Consider the following 19,844-nt stretch of genomic DNA (forward strand, 5'->3'; position numbering starts at 1 on the left):
GTTCTGTTTGAATTTCAATTTAGGGATGTTGTTGGTAATAACTACAACAGTTTGTTGGACAAACATGTACGTTATCACTCTACGCTATATGATTCCTTTCCTTTTCTCGTGATTATTCAGTGAAATTGGTGTGCGCACTGCAAATATCCTGAAAAAAATAAATACAGTTGAGCTTGTATATGTTGAATGTATGTCTAGCTGCTTCATCACTTCTGTTTTCTCATTATTTATTATTTGCTTTCCGTATAGCCTTATTTAGGCTCTTCTTGTTTTAACCTGTGAGGCGCGGTATATATGCTCTCATGACAAATATAAGGGTGCGTCGCCACTTAACCCATGCACAATAGCCAGCAATGAAAAGCTCAATGATACAACAACATTCAACGATGTGTTACATCTCTAACTTCACCAGCATCAGCCCTCTACCCCCACCCACCCAAACCGTCTACCGTGACACACACGCACACTTACAGTTCCATGATCACCCGTGTGATTTGTCCACAAATAATTACGCACAGTCCTTCAATAAACCACCACACTTTTACACTAATATTCGTAATTACAGTGAAAGTGTCGCAATTTTACTAAGTTAATTTAACTACTTCAGCCACTGGAACATCAACATGGATCACTTTGCAAACTAAACGGCCGACCTTATTTAGAACGTTAGCAGAACCACATAGCCGATTATGATACCCATTTTATGGTTGGTTCAAAGCTACAATACCTGTGTTTAAATAACGTTGCTAAGAGATATACCACTCTAAATGTTCTAGCATAGGTTGTTGAATTCTTGACGCTTTAGGGTACTGTGATGAAAAATAATTTTGCTTTATATAAAGCATCATTTTTTGTGAAGGTTTAATGGAAGAATTCAATGTTCACCGAAGGATCTGAAATTTTACAACGTTTACGATTTTTTTCGCAGAACAGGTCGCCTACGTACTAATGGATGTAGGACCAAGGCTACAGTGCACTATGCCTAGGCCTAGCATTAGGCCTATACCAAATAAGTGTCGATAGCCGAACAATGCTGAACTACAGTAATACTACTAGACTACATTGTTCTCTGCACAACTCAGACGGTTCTGGACTGGTTTGCTGCGCTATATTTTGAATGAGTCGCTGCATGCTTCAATTCACTCATATTGTCTAACTAGTTATAATAGACTTAAGCCTCACTGTACATTAGTGTACTTAAGTGACATTTCCTCTTGCACATAGCCTGGCTTCACTGATGGAAAACATTCTCATTGATTTTAAATAGAAAAGCAGGCCCTCTGCAGCACATCTTTCAGTTGCTTAGCTTGCAGCAAACACCCAAGCATATCATGGCTAAGGCAAAAATAATGCTCTTGACATCAGTTAACTAGCCTAGGACCTATTCTCATGAAGTCTTCATTGACAGAAATTGGTCGAACAGCACAGATAAGAATGAATATCTTTGAGGGGAAAACACTATGGAGACTAACAGAAGAACAGGAATCTCCTGTTGATGTTAAGGAGACTTTAAAAGACAAAGTAGTGGGACTCTATTTCACAGCTAAATGGAGCCCTCCTTGTCAAGAATTCATGCCACTCTTGTGTGAAGTCTACCAACAACTTATCGAAAGAAAACTACCCTTTGAGATTGTTCACATTTCATGTGACAAAGATCAAGTTGAAATGAAGGAAACTTTGCAAAAGTTTAGGGTGTGCTGGCCATACCTTGGATTTGCAGACAAACATACAAGGTTAGAGCATGCATGCACCTGTTTATCAAATTATTTGTTGAAGTTAGTATTAATTTATTACAACTATTCAAACTCAAAAGCTGTATGACAATCTAATTAAGCCCCACATTGAGCCAAATAAGGTTGATTCAGGAAATTTGTCACAGATCAAGTTAATTCTAAGAAGAAGACCTAGTATCAGTTGATCAATTTCCAGGGACAGTTTTCAAAGCAACTGAGAAGATTCACTCAAAAAAAGAATCACTTAAACTCTGAAGATTTTGGACAATTTTGATACCAATCTCTCTCACATCATTCCCATGTAAATTATGAAGTCCAGGAGAAGCAGGCACAAGATACTTTAAGAACAAACAACCTACAATTCAACAGGTTGGATCCAAGATTTATTAAGATGGGGAGTGGCCCTGGGGTTGACAAAATGACTCTCTGTGTACATAGGGGGTTTTGGGGAGACCCCCCCCCACCAAAGAAACAAAAAAGAATAAAATAATGATAACAATATTAAGAAATCAGTAAATAAATTTCAAAGAGCTAAAATCTACTCTAATTCTTTTTAGTGAAGTTGAAAATTGTGGTATACCCCCAGCATGCACACCCCAATCCCTCCCCTAGATCTGCTGAACCATATTACCCACCTCTCCTCCTCATCCCCCAAGAAAAAAAAATGCAACATGGTAAGTTTAGATTTAGAATTCAGTGATCAGCCTTAGGTTACATGTCACTGTATTTTCAATCCATCCATTGACAGCTAAACTTGAAAAGTAGAAGAGAAATAAAATATAAGTTTGTGTGTACATGGAATTATAGTTCTTTCATTATGATGCAATCATTGTCACTCTTAAATAGTTCTCCTTTCTTTTTTCCTTTTGAATCCTGAAGTGATCTTGTTGAACAATTCAACATAATAGCAGTTCCCAAGCTGATCATCTTGTCTCCAGATGGTGAGGTAATATCAGAGACGGGTCGTAAGGAGGTGGCAGACAGAGGTATCGTGTGTTTCAAATTCTGGCAAAATGCAGCAAAGATTGATTGAAACCATATACAGTACAGTACATAGAGACATAGCAAGAGAGAGGTGGAGAGAGGGGGAGAAGAAACACCATTCAGATCTAATGTTAAGTTAAAATAGAAAAGAAAAAGAGGCTTTCAGTTTGTTATGTTTCATAATACTCCATATTACTGTAATGTGTTATGTGATTTTTGCCGTCTTTATAGGCTGCAAGAGTAATATTATTAAAGGCATTGAAGACTTGCCCCAAACCATGTGTCGCCCTCTGAAAAAAAAGTTAACTTTTCGTTCCTTGCAAGTGAAGTTTTCTTCTTGTCGCTACAAAATGCAGACAGTATTGAACTGTGATACCTTGCTATCTTTATCTGGTGCTGATATGTCCATCCCTGCTATGTACACTGTGTTGTGGGTATTGACAGTAGCTGTATGTATTTACTGTACACTAGTGTCTAATTATCGACGGTAGCAAGCTGTGTGTATTTTCTGGGATCGATGGTGGTTTCTCACACTTCTGTAACATCTCATTCTAAACTAGGTTGAATTACCGGCATCAGACATTTCTTTGTGTGCGAGTCTTCACTCCCTTCAAGTCATAAATATGGTTATTTATCTGACTAATATTGTGTAAAGCAAACTGAAGCATTGCTAATTGTCAGTACCAAAATTCAACAGAGACTGCCCTTGCTCAGTTATTGTCACAATGAATTCCTACAAACTCAAGGAGTGTCATACAATTATGGATACCATGCATGTCAGGCAATAATAATTTAGTGTCCAAATGTTGCCTAGCAGTTTTGAAGACTTGGAATTTTAAAAATAGTGAGCTTCCTGTGTGCAGACTCTGCTATACATCTTTGCACTTGAGTAGCAACCTGATCATCTTGCATAGCATTTTCAGATGCGATACAGAATAAATTATTCCCTGCATGCATGTTTGTAGATATATATACTGAAAACTGCTGACAAAATTGTTTTACTTTGTGAAACTTTGTAATAAATTTACCATATATATATATATCAATCAGGTTTTGAACCACTTTAACTGAAGAGGAATTTGATCGAAATTATGAGTCAGAGAGGGTGAGGGAGACTTCTTTCTGTTAGTGTACCCAGTGGCGGAGCGTCCATATAGTCAGGGGGGCGGATGCCCCCCTGACGGACTCAAATGGACTGCTGGCGCCCTTTTCAGCTTTTTACCACTTTTACTTATTCGCGATTATTTACTTTTTTTATTGCGCTCTCATCTACCTATTGACATTTGTCACATTTTGTTGGCGATGACACCTACTTATTCTTCGTTTATCTGCAAATTAGCAAGGCCAGGAAAGGGTCATTTCCAGCGATCTAGGAAGTATCTTTACTCAAAAATTGTTTGTACGCTCCGCGCCAATCTGTGGTGGCGCTCCGCTTAGATAGTGTCGAAAGCGCCCCTACAGACCATTCTCGCCCCCCTTGACCAGTACCCCTAGCTCCGCCATTGAGTGTACGGACACTTGAACAATACAGCTGCATATGTGCCCATAAATGTAGAAGAAAACAGTCTTTCTGAGTTTGGTCCTTTCTCCATCATTTATTTCTAAAGAAGGATAATTGTCGTCTGTAGTTCATCTTCTACAGTAATTTATAATTAACTTTGTCATCAGGTTTAATTTAAAGAAACGAGAAATATCTTTAAATGGTATGCTTTTTCTGCCTTGACTGTTTCATATTCAGCATTTTGACAAATACAAAAAGTAAAATTGTGCTATGAGAGAGACAATATAATACCTCATACTATAAAAAAGGTCTGATATATTGTTTTTGTTTTGGTCTTTATTCGTTTCTTTCTTTTAACAGCTTTTGAAAACTTTGTATTAAAACATATGGATGCGTTCCATTATAAAGCGCCAATGAAATAGATGCCAATGATCTTTCTTGGAGCCTAACACTCATTCCCATTCCTTTTCCTGACAGAGAAATCTGTTGCACCCCATCATTCAATTTCAGTCATTGCCCTTGCAAAACTTAGTTTCCGTTCATAACACTTTAAAAGAGTTACACATCTCTTGTAGGTTTCACAGACGATTTCATGTTTTCCAATTGCCACCTCCCCCCCCCCCCCACAAAAAAAAAAGAAGCAGAACTGAAGAAGAAACAAAAAGTAGAATATAACTTAACAAAGTGATCGAAACGGTCATCATTGCATTTAAAGGAACTTTTTAAGTAATGACGAAGAAAATGATAAATCGCTTGTGTATTACGTATGTCAAACATAGAAGATTTTAGTTCTCTGATGTCAACACACTGAGGGCTGAAATTACATCGCCAACATATCCGACCTCTGTTATCACAACAGAACAAATAAAAGATAACTAGTGACAGCCATATGGTCGCGAACTTTGGACTGGATTTTCAAACGATTGAACATTCCAAATTATAGGATGCTCAAATCTGCTAGAATTTTCAAACGTAGGTAAGCTTTTCTGGAGATTCTGGTTCTCCATTTACAGTACATCGAGCCATCGAGAATTATTGAAAATGCACTTAGATGTATGAGTAACTAGTATTTTTACGGTAGGAGTAAATGCTTGTTGAAATTTGAGCTTGGGTTAACATTACCTCAGTGGCTCAGTGGCGTACCTAGAATAGTTGGCACCCGGGCGGATCCTCCCTTGGTCACCCCGTGCAGGGAATGGCTTCCTGAGGGAGGGGTCTAAGGGGCGGAGGTTTCCACCTACCATTTGAGAAATTTTTGCTTATAAAGTATGTAAGGTTGCCCAGATGCAAAATGGAGCAGCTATCTTTGTCAAAACTTTGAACTGATTATATGTTTAGAAATTCCATCATTCTTTAGTGAATATTTCTTCACTAGACACATTAGTGTCTAGAATTCTTATATATTATACACTTTTAAATACTGTACCTGTTGTTTCTTAATTCTTCAATTCTTTCGCCGGACTGGGAACCGGTGTATTGTAAGCGCCTTGGGCCGGCCTTATAAACGTAGTTCATATAGTGATCAGGTTTGACAAATAGCTGTAAACAGACTAAACTTCTATACGGCAACATATCGACCAAAATAAAGCATATATTCCTGAAAATTTGGGTCTAAAATTAGTAAAAATGGGAATCGGGGCCCCTTTTCCAAGTGGCTCTTCCCTGGCTCCTATCCGTAACCAGGGGCGTATCCAGGATTTTCCAATGGGGGGGGGGCGCCAGGCATGAATGATCGCCGTCCTGGGGGAGGGTCTAAGGGGAGGGGTGTACAATTTTTGCTTTCAAAGAAGGGCTGAAATGCAAAATGGTGTCATATGCATGGGCGGCGATCCGTACTTCCGAGTGGGGGGGGGGGGGTAATGACCTTGTGACTATCTAAGCGTAGCGCCACTTGTTGGCGCGAAGCGTACAAGAAAATTTTGGGATTAACAAACCCTCTAGATGGCCGGAAACGGCACTTCCCGAGGTTTCCAAGCGGCATATACCCAACTTTAAAATAGGGATGTCATGTCCGAAATATCTCATAATCAGGATCCAAAATCCTTTTTTTTTTATTTCGGGTGTTATTTTGGGAAAATTGCCCCTGTCAATCTTGTTTCAGGCGCAACGTTAGAATGTTCGAGAGCTCTGTTATATTATTCGATGAAGAAAATGGCCTCATGCAGGCTATTATAGGCCTATACACATGCAATACACAATAACACATAGTTACATTCCTAGGTACCGATTGCTAGGGCATCCAGGTGAAACGTGTATTAAGCATTACCCTGGTTACATGAGATTCTCAGCTGTTCGAGGGAACATGTACGTGTGTAGGCCTACTATAGGGCCTATATGAATACTATGAGGGTGCATATATGTACTATATCAATACCGTGGGCGCAATAATACATTTTGTTGTTATAGGGCCAATGAAGCCTACAGTCAACTATATTTGCTTTATAAAGACGCTTTATTTGAAAAGATCGCACTGCGTTTATGGTAGGCGAGAAATGAAGCTAAAAAAAGAGCCGTACATTAACGAAGATGCATACATGTAGGCATGAAAATATTCTTATCCCTGGCATTTGGTGGGGGGATATGGTGCATTACATCCCCTCCACCCATTTTCATGGGGGGATATATCCCCCTCCACCCAGGATCGCCGCCCATGGCCATATATGATCCATTTTTCGACCTTAATAATAAGCAACATTTCCAGTAAATATGGACACAAAATGCACAATTTAGTATGGCTGGCAAGTCATTTAGTGTTTATAGTGATAATACAAACACAATTACCATCTATGTTTCTAAAACTATTATGCCGCCGAACTTCGCCAGAACCTTTTTTTGGCAAACAAAAAATAAAGCATATGAGAGGGGGGGGGGGGGTTGAGCGATCACCGACAACTCACATAAAGCGGGTCGTCATCAATTTTTTTTTTTTTTTGGCTAAACTTTTTTTTTTTCGTGACGGCCAATAGGGGGGCGCGCGCCTGTTGCGCCCCCCTGGATACACCCCTGCCGTAACGGTTCCCGGGCGAGCCTCCACTCAGTGCAGCCTGGGTATGTTTGTAGGCTGTAGCATATGGCACTCCCCCCCCCCCCCCCGACTGGTACCCAGGCAGACCACACCCTCCCCCGCTTAGTGCGCCAATGTCCCGGATTCCTATAATATTTTGGGGTAATATTGAATGATATTTCCTGTTTTTGCGCGTAATTTACCAAAGACGTACTTTTGTTCGATCTGGAGTTTGATCAAAGTCTAATCCAAACTCTAATCCAAACTCATAGATAATGAGTTAGTGCTTGTAGTACACATAATACATTGGTGACGCAACAACTCTCTGTTGAGTACACAAACCAAGGACGAAAATTCTGCCTGCATACTCGCGTTACTAGCCTTAGGTAAAGTGAGGTTAGCCTACTTTTGTGAATTTTTGCAGATATTCTATGTAAATTTTAATTAAATGCTCAGTTTTTTTGTTAAATTTTCCTTTCATATGGCTTTTCCAAGTCATGTCATTTCAAAGTTTGTGCCTAGTGAACTATACGTGCGGGTCATAGTTGTGCGAGTTTTTTTCAGACTACGTTTATGATACAAAACATTTACGTGGGTTTTAGACGATCACTCGTTCGTCAATCACCTTTTGGTCATCAATTTTTTTATCAGTCAGAAAACTAAAGGAAAAGCTGGCTAAATATTTCTTAAACGATTATACGATCTGAAACCTTGGTTGCTCGGCACAAAACACATATCAATTTTCATCTGGTGTTTACACTACATTTTTTTAAAGCAAAACTGAATAGGCCTAGGCTAGTACACCTTGGCCTACTGTTACTGATTAGTGTTATGAAAAATCACATTATCTGATGTACATATACAACGTGGATGTTGTGGGATAGTAATATCAACTATTCATGATAATGTAGTACTGAGGTATTGACTTTTCTAATTTGGAATGGTGTTGCACAATTATCAGTTTCTAGAGTCCATGCAGTACTTAAAGGTAGTCAGTATAGGCCCCAAATTATAGTAGTAGGCAGTAGTAGTAAGATGAGTCTTGTCTATTCGACATGCTCAGTGATTAACCTCCACCACGTATCACGATCTTGTGCAAGATTAATCGCTTCCTCGAAATTACAACATGCTGTAATTGCTAGAAGTTTTCAAAATTACTCTCCAAATTGTTCTCAGACATTTTTAAGGAACACACAAGATGACTGAATGTCACAGTGAGGAAAATTTCCTGGAAGGATGTAATAAAACAGTTGAAGAATTTTGACTACAGGGGGTGACAGTATATATGTCATTGCTATGCAGCCTATGTGGCTAGTGTTAGATTATTGGCAATTCCATATCATAACCCAAAATATGCTGTGGTCAAAGTGGTCAAACATGGTGAATCATGTTCATACTCTACCGTTGTACTACCTACAGCTACTGTATGTCTACGTTACTGCACATCTAGGAACAGACTGTTTTCTAACATTAAGCATTGCTATGCTTTTCAAGACATTACTACTCTTCATTCTACAGTATGATATGCATGATCATCTGTTTGATACAAAAAAGCCATTCCTAAACATGTACAAACGTTTGCTAGTTTTTCTTTCTTTCGAGTCTTGTGCAGATCAATGCGTTTTTTCCTTGCACAAGGCACTTTATCATCATTGCCTCTCTTCACCCAGGTGTATAAGTGGGGACCCATCAGATTAAACTGTCAGCTGTTCACTGTTTAGCTGCTGCCATGTGGAGGGATTGTCTCTATATTTGACAGGTTATCGTTGACCTGGGTAATACTGTGATGTCCCTTGAGCAACGTTATCGGTGGATATGTCTGTGCTTTATAAATCCTCAATACTAATATTATATTATTCTTTCCAGATCTGATGGCCACAGGAGCAGAATTCCAAAAAGTTCCGAAAGAAGAAGTACTCCGATTCTGCCAGAGTTGTATGAAGGTAGCAGGATCAAGTTTGAGCCATGGCAAGCAACTGGCTGAAGTACTAATGTCTGCTGATTACAGAGGGCACTTTAGTCATGGCTTAAACAGATTGCGTACGTTTTCATTTGGTGCTATGTCTGTAACCCTCTCCTCAGAGACTCACAGTAGTAGGGGCATATAATTCAATGCATTCAAGCATTGGGATTATGACATCATACTTGGATATTTTACAATGTGAACTCTAGTTTTATCAAATACGAATTGATATACTGTAATGTGTGACTGATTTAGTTCATACTGTAAGATAAGATAAGATAAGATAAGATTCACTTTATTAAACCCATTTCGGGTAATTAAATGCTCGATGTACAGAATAAAATGGATATAACATTAAAATACAGCACAAGGAAAATGACTCACATAAAATAATAAGACAATAAAATTACAAAGTCCAACAATGGCAAGACTAAGTATGACAAAAACAGTGAAGGTGTAACCATAGGGCAAGAACACTAGCGATTGTAATTTTGATTATGGATTCTGATGCACTGTGGGACGAATGAGGAGAGGTGACGATTGGTTTTGGCTGTCGGCAGCCTCATCCTCCTGCTCCGAGGAATCACTGCATTCTGAAATTGTCCATGCAGTGGGTGGTCGGCATCCTCCGAAATCTTGTCTAATTTCTGTTGGAGTAGATGGGTATAACATGATGAGTAAGAGGGTTGGCTGTTGCCAATTATGCGGCCCGTCTGACGGATTAAAGAGTCTATAAGGTTCTGATCTTCCTTTCTCGCATTCCCGCCCCAAGAAATCAAATTGTATTTCCATACCCCACAAATGGTGGAAGTATAAAACATGGTCAGAATACGTTCATCAATTTGAAAAGTATATGTAACATATGTTACTCATGCACTAATTGGGCTAAAATTCAACTTCAAATGTAGAATACCATGCCTCCATTCATGTGGCTCTCCATGAAAGGTTTCCTTTCCCAAAATGAACAGCAGTACAATATTCTTTAATTTCACATAAATTTCAGTTGTTCAAGGTGTGATGATCTGTGAGTCGCTGAGTTTCTTCAAAACAATCGAGTTGAGTTTAACTAAAGAATTCACCATTCTGTTAGTTCAGCTGTTCTGATGTTGTAGCAATGCATGGAGGAAGTACTTAATTGGCCTTGTAACTTTTCTGATTGATCCAGGGAATAGAGGGTAATAGGCCTTATCATAATTATGATACATGAAGATTAACTTGTTTTTATTTTACAAACAACTGGGCACACTATTGTCCACAGTGTTGCCCCTTTATACAGTTATATGGTATTAACTGTTAGCACTAAGCAACTTAAAATCGCTGTCTGGTGCTACTGTACATGAGCAGGCCTGTATTCATCATAAACACAACTTGCACCATTTGTTAGTCTCCATCAAATGTAGGTTGAAGCAATATATGTTTTACTTTTAATTTCACCTTCAGAGGTAATTTTCAATTCTATCTTCAGATGTATATGTCAGGGATGTACAGTTGAATGCAACATGCAGGGATGGCGCACCTGAAGTCTTAAAGGAGACAGCTGCCACAGCTTGGGTAGACGGGAAGAATCTTCTCGGTGCAGTGGTGGGGAACTACTGCATGGATCTGGCCATCAAGAAGGCTAAAGAGGCTGGGATTGGTTGGGTAGTAGCTAAAGGTATGTGGATATATGTACGTTTGTCAGTGAACTAAAGCGGCTGGGATTGGTTGGGTAGTAGCTAAAGGTATGTGGATATATGTACGTTTGTCAGTGAACTAAAGAGGCTGGGATTGGTTGGGTAGTAGCTAAAGGTATGTGGATATACGTACGTTTGTCAGTGAACTAAAGAGGCTGGGATTGGTTGGGTAGTAGCTAAAGGTATGTGGATATACGTACGTTTGTAAGTGAACTAAAGAGGGCGGGATTGGTTAGGTAGTAGCTAAAGGTATGTGGATGTATGTACGTTTGTCAGCGAACTCAAGTTTGTGAATTTTCTGTTGAACTTTATGCACTGCCATAATAAAACATGTATGATTAAATTCTTTTACTACCATAAATTGAAACCAAATAATTTGCTCAAGTTTACATCAAATAATTAACACTAATTGCTCTGCTACTCATGAATATTGCCCTTAATCTTTTGAGTCAAGTGATAGCATTTGTCACAACCTGCAATTGCATCTGTCAAAGGAGCACATATCTGGCACGTTCTTGATCCGTACATGGGAAAGTTTCGAACACCATTTGTATGATATGGGTTAAATTTTTAAAACATGGATGCTTTTGCAGTGAATCGGTTTTGGACATAAAATAAAAGATCAGAGATCTGTGTGAGGGTCTGTAAAAAAAAAAAAAAAAAAAAAATCCATGAAATGCTATTTTTCTAAATTTGCTTAACAAGTTTTAACCGTTAATTAATGACATTTCAATTTTATCTCATGCAGGATCGAATCATTATGGGATTTCTGGTTGGTACACACTAAAAGCCTTAGAACACAACCTACTGGTGAGAAAGCCTGCTCCATTGTTACATCCTATTGATCCTAAACTTTGTAATAAGTTAATACCTGTGTAGCAAGTTGGTAAACTATGCATATTATTGATCAGGTTGCTTATTTTCATATTATAGGAGACCATAATTTTATTTATTTATTTGTTTATTTTACAAAATTTCTATAGCGCCTTATCCAATCAGAAATTGCTCCAAGGCGCTTTATAGTAAAATACATACAAACATGATATACAAATATATAAATCGATAATGTAAGGTATAAAAAGGGTAGAAAATTTGTTATTTACAATCTGACAATAAATTGTATAAAAACTCCAAATGGAAAATCGAAAATTATACAAACAAATTCTTAAAATTTAAAATATATATAAATGTGAAAAATTTTAAATTTTCAAAGCGTTAAAAGCGCTAAATTTGATAACATAAGAAGAAATGCTTGGTGATACTGAAATTCAGTTAGGCCTTCCATAAATTGCTCAGTTAGTATGAGCAAGGCGTGTGAACACAAATACTGCTACACATATATGTTCATACACGGTAAATAATTAATTTAGTTTTCAAAACTTTTTAAATGTTGTTTGTTCAAGTTTATGAAAATTTGTCATCAATTTTAGCATACTGTATCTCAGGTTTGGCATCAGTTTATATAGTCCCTGTAAATTTTTTTGGACATTTCAAGACTACAAACTTCAATTTGAAGATGTAAAGTACACCAGAAATATGCCTTTTTCTTGTGCAATCTACTAATTCAAAGGACAATGAGAATGGTAGTAAATGTGGAATGTGATGCTACTTATCTTTGGTTAGTTTTATGTTAATTGGGTCAATGCATTCTTCTGTTTGGGGGGGGGGGTGGGGAGGGAGTTTGATAAAGTTAAGTCTTAAATGGATCAGTTTCTTGTAATGTGGTTAACAGAGTTTGCTACTAGTTAAAGAACAGCTTAAAGGAAACTTACAGACCATGGGACTGTATCCTGGTGATGGTATTACACTGCATGTTTGGGATTGCAGGTTACCAATGTTCAACTTCAACTTTCATCAGTGTATAACCGTCAACTTGTAGCGTGCACCAAAATTGCTGAAAGGTTCAGACTTTTTTCAGGTTCTACCAATTATAATGATTTGCTCGCAATGGGGATAGTTAAATGAGATGAATAAACATCTCAATCAGGTAAGATGCTCTGAATGAAACAGAGAAACAAATTTGACTCTTTTGAGTCTTCCCGGCCTACTACTAAGAGTGATAATAATCGGCCTAGAAGGGCAGCAATTGTACGATACTGAGTAGCCAAATGTGCATGTGGGAGACGCCAAGTGGCTAAAAACTTACACTGCATGTCATGTGGCCATCCAATTCAATGTTGTAGTTCATTTTGAAATTTTTTTCAGATGAGAAGAGCCTGGATTTCTCCTGGACGAGAAGCCCAATTCTTTGTCTGGTCAGTGAGAAACACCGACAATCTCCCAGGTGCTGGGTTTCCCTGCTCCTAATGTCACCACCTTTTTATCTACGCCACAATAGCACTGGTTGTGAAGGCAATTTTGTCTGTCGATAGTACACACTTCATCTCTATCTTCAAGAGTCCTGCGATTAAGTTTCATGCTTAAGCTCATTCATATTGTTTTCTCAGGGAATGTCCATGACAAATTCGTCACCTATAACGGTGCCAAATCGAGCAAAGAAACAAGTCTTTGGGACCAATCCAATAAGTCTATCTGCTCCTTCTTCCGACGGCCAGTCCTTCGTTCTTGATATGGCAACCAGTACTGTTTCTTTTGGGAAGGTATGTATTCATGGGTGGCTTTCCACTTTGGGGTGTGTAGATCTGCTTTGACATCAGGGCATCAAGACTCCGCCACGTGGAAAATAAAGTCACCCAGGCCAACTTTTTCAACCCTTCATTTTCCTTAAGTAAGTAATAATATATTATGAATAAGAGAATGATTCCCCAGGCCTTCTATTTGACCATTACCCCTGGAGCTATAAACCATTATCCTCTCTGACCCCTTCTCTGGTCATGCTTGGCTGTGAAGTGCATTTTTAAACAGTGTTATGTGGTTGAGTATGGTGACCAGGTCCCCTTGACTTTCAAGGTGGTACTTGGGATGGTTTGTCAGGGAACAGTGTAGTTGTTTGCATTAAATTTGAATTTTGAAATGGCACTTTGGAGGTTTGAATTTCTTTTCATGAAAGTGCAATTCTGGGTTTTGTAGACAAAACTATGGAGTATGCATCCTCAATGCATAACTCGAGAAACAATGTTGAAAGTTTGCAAACAGTTTGCTATATCAAACACCATAATTATTGTACCCTGCTTATTAAAACATACATGGGGAAGAATTTCCCCCAATGCTTTTTTCGATTATTTTGAGGGAAAGGGTCCAAAATATTTGAATTTTATCTGTTAAATGCTTGAAATTACATTGTATGTATTTTGTCGTGTTGCAAGTTACAAGGCGCACATTCTTAGACTTTTATACAACAATATGTAATTTTAACCAAATTATGATAGTGATAGAGATAGCAATATATATATATATATATATATGGTATAATTGACATATAGTTTAATAGTAGACAGATGACTCCATTTAACCTTTCATTCAGGTTGCTTTGCTTTTAATATTAATTTAAATTTGATCTGGACTGATGTTGATCTGGTCGTGATCTGGAACTGGTAACTTTAGAAAATAACTTGATGATGTGGGAAAGATGGCCATGCAGAATGGTATTTCATATTTAGTGTTAAATTCGTATGTTCCTTGAGATAACGCCCATTTAGAGGAAAACCATTTTCCCCTCCTTTGTGAGCACCTATCCAATTGATTACGTTTCGTGGTATGAAGCTGTAAGAGAGAGCATGTGGTCAAGTGGTTGAGGCAGTGGACTAGTGATCTAAGGTTTGCAGGTTCGAGTCCTGGCCTGATCATCTCCATTGCCTCTCTTCACACAGGTGTATAAATGGGGACTTGCTATGTAACTTGTAAATATACTGTAGTTGGGTGTGCCGGTTTGTGGCTGCATCCTATGGGAAGTCCTCAATGTGGTGCAATGCAATGCCCCAGGAGGGGTTGTGTGAATTGTACACACTTTGGTGTGTGGGTGTGACAAGTAACCAGAGACCAGGGCCTAAGTTGTAAAATCATGTGAGGGGATCTTGGCCTAAAGACAAGACTGTGAACCACTTTTGTAATTCATCTCATATGTCTTCTTCTTGCCTAGAGGTAAATAAGGCCTCAACAGAGCGTCTCCATTTATCTCGGTTGGCAGCTGCAATTTTGTAATTAGTCACCATTAAACTGATCAAGCCAAACTGACATCTATTAAAGAATGGGAAAATGGGCTGTGCATTGTATGAGTCTTGGTGACAATTTTACTTAACGACTTTGATTGCAGATTGAAATGCAGAATCACAAGAATGAACCAATACCGGCTGGTTGGGGAGTAGACGCAGAAGGACATCCCACGACTGATCCTAAGGATGTAGTAGAGAGAAAAGGCAGTCTTCAACCTCTGGGTGGCCCAGAAATAACAGGTATACTCTAAACATTTTTAAAAGTAGGAGTGTCAGGGTCTGATTCACATATATATTAAAATGACATGACAGCTACGTAGGCTACATTATTCGTGAGACCAAAGGAAAGATTGTTTAAAGAAAAAATGTACAGGTGGTTAGGAGAGTACATGAATCATGGCTATTATAGATATGTTAATGCCTTTATCAATTTACAGATGGAAATAAGTGTACAGGCATCATTGAGCTATGATTGATATGTTAATATCCTTACTAATTTACAGGTGGTTATAAGGGTACATGAATCATGTGTATGATAGATATGTTAAAGGCTTTTTCAATTTACAGATGGAAATAAGTGTACAGGCATCATTGAGCTATGATTGATATGTTAATATCCTTACTAATTTACAGGTGGTTATAAGGGTACATGGATCATGGCTATTATAGATATGTTAATGCCTTTATCAATTTACAGATGGAAATAAGTGTACAGGCATCATTGAGCTATGATTGATAATATCAATGCCTTTTCTAACTTACAGGTGGTTATAAGGGTACAGGAATCATGGCTATGATTGAGATATTGACTGCAGTGTTATCAGGTGGTGCGGTTGCTGGAAATGTAAGACAATGGTTATCAACGGCTGAAGAAGCAAACCTTGTAAGTTACCTCTGATTGTACACACTTGCCGTTTGATTGAATCTGACAGTACAGAATAACGAATGTAAGAGACATAATGTGCAGGAGTCAGTCCCTTGCAGCTTTGTCATTTCATTTAGTGTGATGCCGTGTGAAATCCATGGGGCACAAAGTCACTCATAGTTGCGGCAGAGAGTTCACAGACCATCCATCTTTAACACTATACTCTCTTACTTTTGCAGTAGTCTAACAATTTCTAACAACATGGACTCATTAGAGCAATTGGCTTCTAATATATTTGTGGATTCTAAAATCGCTTCACAATTAGAATGATGCAAAAGTTAAAGAAAATTTCGAAGAAATTTGTACAGCTATAAAATGAGTGATGCATTACATGTCATTAAACACTACAGTACTTCTGCGAGTTGTCCAGATGACGAATTTAATCCTTTTGGTGGGGAAGGAATCTGTCGGTCACTTACAGACCAGAGGTACGATCACTGTCACATCAGTACACAGTCTGTTGCATAATTGTTAAAGGCAATAGTTTTAGTAGCTCTTTCTGCAGCGTTAAGACCTGATACTACATGAGATAATCCACATACTTGTTGTCACTCCTTCACTGGCTTTTTATGGGGCACCTAAGGAGGGGGGGGGACAGGGGAATTTATGAATGGAGGTTAAACTACAAGACAAAGGGCCATAAATCTGTATAAACGAAATTAAGAGGTAATCCATAGATGCTCCATAGAATTGTTTATAAAGTACACTGGGATGCATCCTTCGACAGGTCAAAGTTGAGAGTAACAGGTTGACATAAATTAATATTCTTGAGAATCCCAGTTATCTGTCTGTAACAGCACAATTGTGGTTATATTTTCCTGTCCCTCAACTGTATTTTGAATATTTTCATTTGCAACTTTTTATCTAACTGCCAATAGTGAAGGATATCATGCACCAGGCCTAATAAGGCTACCTTTTGGTTTGTTCCAAAAAATGATTGTTGACACAATGTTGACAAATATTGAACCTCACTCAGAGCATTGTTTTTTGTAAAGTAATCAACAATTTTTTAGTTAAAAGACCAGTTGGTTCTCTTAAGAAGAGCTCGAGTAGCTTAGTGAAACATATATACAAATCCTAAGTTTTTATTGTCCAGATATAGTGTAATATTGTGACGAGCCTGGCTCCTCCGATAGTAAAACTATATCGGGACTCGCGATAGAAAGGTACTGGGGTTATCTTGATGCCGTATTTATGCTTCTTCAGGAGATGTCTCGAACAGAAGAAAACAATGAGTTCACAGAAAAACAATTTGACAAGATCGGATTTGATTAGTGATTCGGTATAATTTCTTCTCTGTCGATTCTCTTTACAAATAAAACTAAATTACAATGATTTGACTTGACTCCGTCAACTACGCAGTTAGAAGGAGTGATGAAATGGTGACGAAGCGACGAACTGATGACGAAGTCACGAACTTTTGACGGAGTGATAAACTTTCGTCCCCATGCCCTTTTATACCTTACTTCTATAAAATCTCACTGCGCACAATCAGTAGGCAGCCAATAACCTGACCATCCTGTATTAACTTAACGATATAAAAATAAGTGCGCTAGCACTGATCTGCCCTGATTGGTTGGGAGTTTGGAAGTTCATCCCCTTTCTATGGAAACTTCCATACCACGTGAGAGAACCTTCTCGAATGTTCCACAGACATAATGGGATCTATTTTGGGAAAAGGCCCTGTACCAAGATTCAATAAGATAGTTAAAAACTTCTCGTGGGAAAACTGAATCCATGACCTAGATAAATACATAAGAGGCCTGTAAGGTGTCTCGATGGAGTGTTTCGGTAACATCAAAGAGATGGTATCACTATTTCATAACAATAGCAAGTTGAATTTCTAAGTGTTTGCTTAAAAATGGGGGAAGTTGAAGCACAACAGGGGTGATACCAGTGTAGAATTAACCTGGTAGCAAAAGTAGCACATGCTACGGGCCCTGTATTTTTCAAGATCCAGCGATAAATACTTGCAAGGCTGTATCAATATCCGATTCAGTGACTCTACACTTGCTCTATGACTATAGTACTATACTGCCTTCAACTTTGATGAAACTACTAGGTGTTTAAAGGTTAGCAATATTAGCCAAATATCACCTTCAAATTGGGGTTATAAGTTTAACACAGTAATTAATGGGAGTTTGGTATCTATGTGATACATACATACCGAAACTGAAGTCATAGCCCGCTGCACAAAGATGGAAACGAAAATGGAACGTGCCTTAGCTGAATGCTACAGGCACAAGCTTAATCCGGCACTGGGTGACACTTCACTTTGACCAAAAAAAAACAAAAACCTGTCTTATTGTTTCTTATTACATACTGTATTGTTTTTCACCCTGATTGGATACAGCTGTAATCTATGCTACTGCTGTTTTGCAATTCAATGGACATGCATGTGGTTATAAAATTCTTTTTTATTTTTTATCCACTTGTGAGGTGGCAAATTGAGTGGAAATTTTGAAGAACAAATAATTTTTTTTAGTTGTGCATCTATGACATTACCCTTGTTCATTTTATTTTTTATTTTGGCTCTTCCTTCTCTCTTTCCCTCCCGTGCCTTGAGCACACTTCCGTGTAGATATGCGTGCATTTATAAATCACCATTATTATTATTATTTCAGTTATTATTAAATCAATGGCTATATCAACTTCAAATTAAGATGTGACATAGAGTTGACTGAAATTTTTACCAGTTAGAGTATCCCTGTTTAATTATGTCGAAGATAAAACAAAGTCTGATTTAACCTTTTTTTCTGTAGACATATGAAGTCACAGACAAATAATTTCACAACTTTTGAAATTTTTATGTTGTTAACATGCTCTTGCACCTTCATTTTATCTGAAAACTCAGGGTCAACTTTTTGTAGCCATCAACCCAGAGTGCTTTGCTATGGACTTTGAAGGTCGGTTAGCCGATTTTCTTGGCTGTTTAAGGGATCTAGAACCGGTAAGCCTGCCATTCAGAGAAAACAGTTATTGACAATTGGCATGATTCTGTGAAGCCTTAGGGTTTGTAGAGAAGATAAGGCAATAATGGAATGTGAGATTTGAACTAAGAATTTCATCCTACCATCTCCCAGCATTGGATTTACTTCCAATGTTCAGATAGTAAATATTGAAATTTATAATATTGTTTTTGTTGGTATTTTATGACCATGTGCCTTTATCAGGGCCAAACAGTAAGTTCAAATGTGAAGGGTTCCTATTCCTAATTCATCAATTAACCCATTGTGATATAAAGACAGTTTAATGTATTTTCCATGTGTGACATTTGAAATTGTTATGTAATGTACAGTAATTAATATCCAAATAAAAAGAATTTTTCAAGATTTGATACCTTGACGATTAATCAATCACGATGAACCAATTTGCTTCCTGTTTGTTTGCTGTGCATTATATTCTACAATATCCCATAAAATTAATCAGTTTTCCAAAGATTAATGATTGTGCTTGATATGTATTATTATGGTTTAAAAGTGTCTGTATTGCATAGCATTTTCATGACTGTGAAGAGGTATACTTAAATAAAGCAGTATCAAGGGTCAAATTACCAATATGGCCATCTGCAAGTTAAGCAATGTGTATTTCTGAATTGAGTCAGCTTGAACATGAGAAGCAGCTAGCTCTGTCCCCTCATAAAGTGACAGCCTGCTTGTTAATACCAAACTTAAATTTTGTGACGCCTAAATTGCTGAACCTTTGCACAAGATTTATCTCACACGTGATTGCTTTGCCCATGCAGTCTAGTCCTGACCTACCTGTTGTGGTCGCTGGTGACCTGGCTCGACAGCATATGAAGCAGGTTGATGAAGACGGAGCCATTCCTTATCCGAAAAATCTCCTCATATCTTTGGTGAGTAGTAGTTTAATTCAAATACTTCCACTTTTAACTGACACTAAAACCTAACACGTTGATCATTGATGGCATTGAAATGTTCACTTATGG

At 38.0% G+C, this 19,844-nt stretch overlaps 3 protein-coding genes across 8 annotated transcripts in view; 2 read left to right on the top strand and 1 right to left on the bottom strand.

Annotated features, from left to right (window-relative positions):
* The window catches only part of LOC139974254 (alpha-2Db adrenergic receptor-like), a 78,200-nt gene that overhangs the window by 41,448 nt on the left and 16,908 nt on the right, over positions 1 to 19,844 (bottom strand). The window lies entirely within an intron of this gene.
* Positions 702 to 4,534, top strand: LOC139974193 (nucleoredoxin-like protein 2). Its single transcript, XM_071981162.1, has 2 exons — positions 702 to 1,733; positions 2,613 to 4,534. Exons 1-2 carry the CDS (start codon positions 1,390 to 1,392, stop codon positions 2,764 to 2,766), a joined length of 498 nt encoding a protein of 165 aa, XP_071837263.1. The 5' UTR covers positions 702 to 1,389; the 3' UTR covers positions 2,767 to 4,534.
* The window catches only part of LOC139974284 (uncharacterized oxidoreductase YjmC-like), a 51,041-nt gene continuing 38,675 nt past the window's right edge, over positions 7,479 to 19,844 (top strand). For 4 of the 6 annotated variants that reach the window (XM_071981342.1, XM_071981339.1, XM_071981333.1 and 1 more), the window contains exons 1-9: positions 7,479 to 7,608; positions 9,089 to 9,262; positions 10,651 to 10,839; positions 11,607 to 11,668; positions 13,306 to 13,458; positions 15,072 to 15,210; positions 15,735 to 15,853; positions 18,750 to 18,845; positions 19,641 to 19,751. In XM_071981342.1, coding sequence (XP_071837443.1) covers positions 9,094 to 9,262; positions 10,651 to 10,839; positions 11,607 to 11,668; positions 13,306 to 13,458; positions 15,072 to 15,210; positions 15,735 to 15,853; positions 18,750 to 18,845; positions 19,641 to 19,751 — 1,038 coding nt within the window. In that variant the 5' untranslated portion in view covers positions 7,479 to 7,608; positions 9,089 to 9,093. Of the gene's footprint in view, positions 7,619 to 7,947; positions 7,973 to 9,088; positions 9,263 to 10,650; positions 10,840 to 11,606; positions 11,669 to 13,305; positions 13,459 to 15,071; positions 15,211 to 15,734; positions 15,854 to 18,749; positions 18,846 to 19,640; positions 19,752 to 19,844 lie in introns of those variants that run through there. The other 2 variants (XM_071981318.1, XM_071981324.1) reach the window with 2 other exon arrangements.

The sequence above is a fragment of the Apostichopus japonicus genome, chromosome 2, assembly GCF_037975245.1.
Source record: "Apostichopus japonicus isolate 1M-3 chromosome 2, ASM3797524v1, whole genome shotgun sequence".
NCBI lineage: Eukaryota > Metazoa > Echinodermata > Holothuroidea > Aspidochirotida > Stichopodidae > Apostichopus > Apostichopus japonicus.

What these genes read in the sequence shown, in the direction of transcription:
- LOC139974193 (XM_071981162.1), top strand. Translation starts at nt 1,390, where the DNA reads ATGAAGTCTTCATTGACAGAAATTGGTCGAACAGCACAGATAAGAATG. An exon ending in TTTGCAGACAAACATACAAG is followed by an intron (nt 1,734 to 2,612) that starts GTTAGAGCATGC and finishes TGAATCCTGAAG; the next exon opens with TGATCTTGTTGAACAATTCA.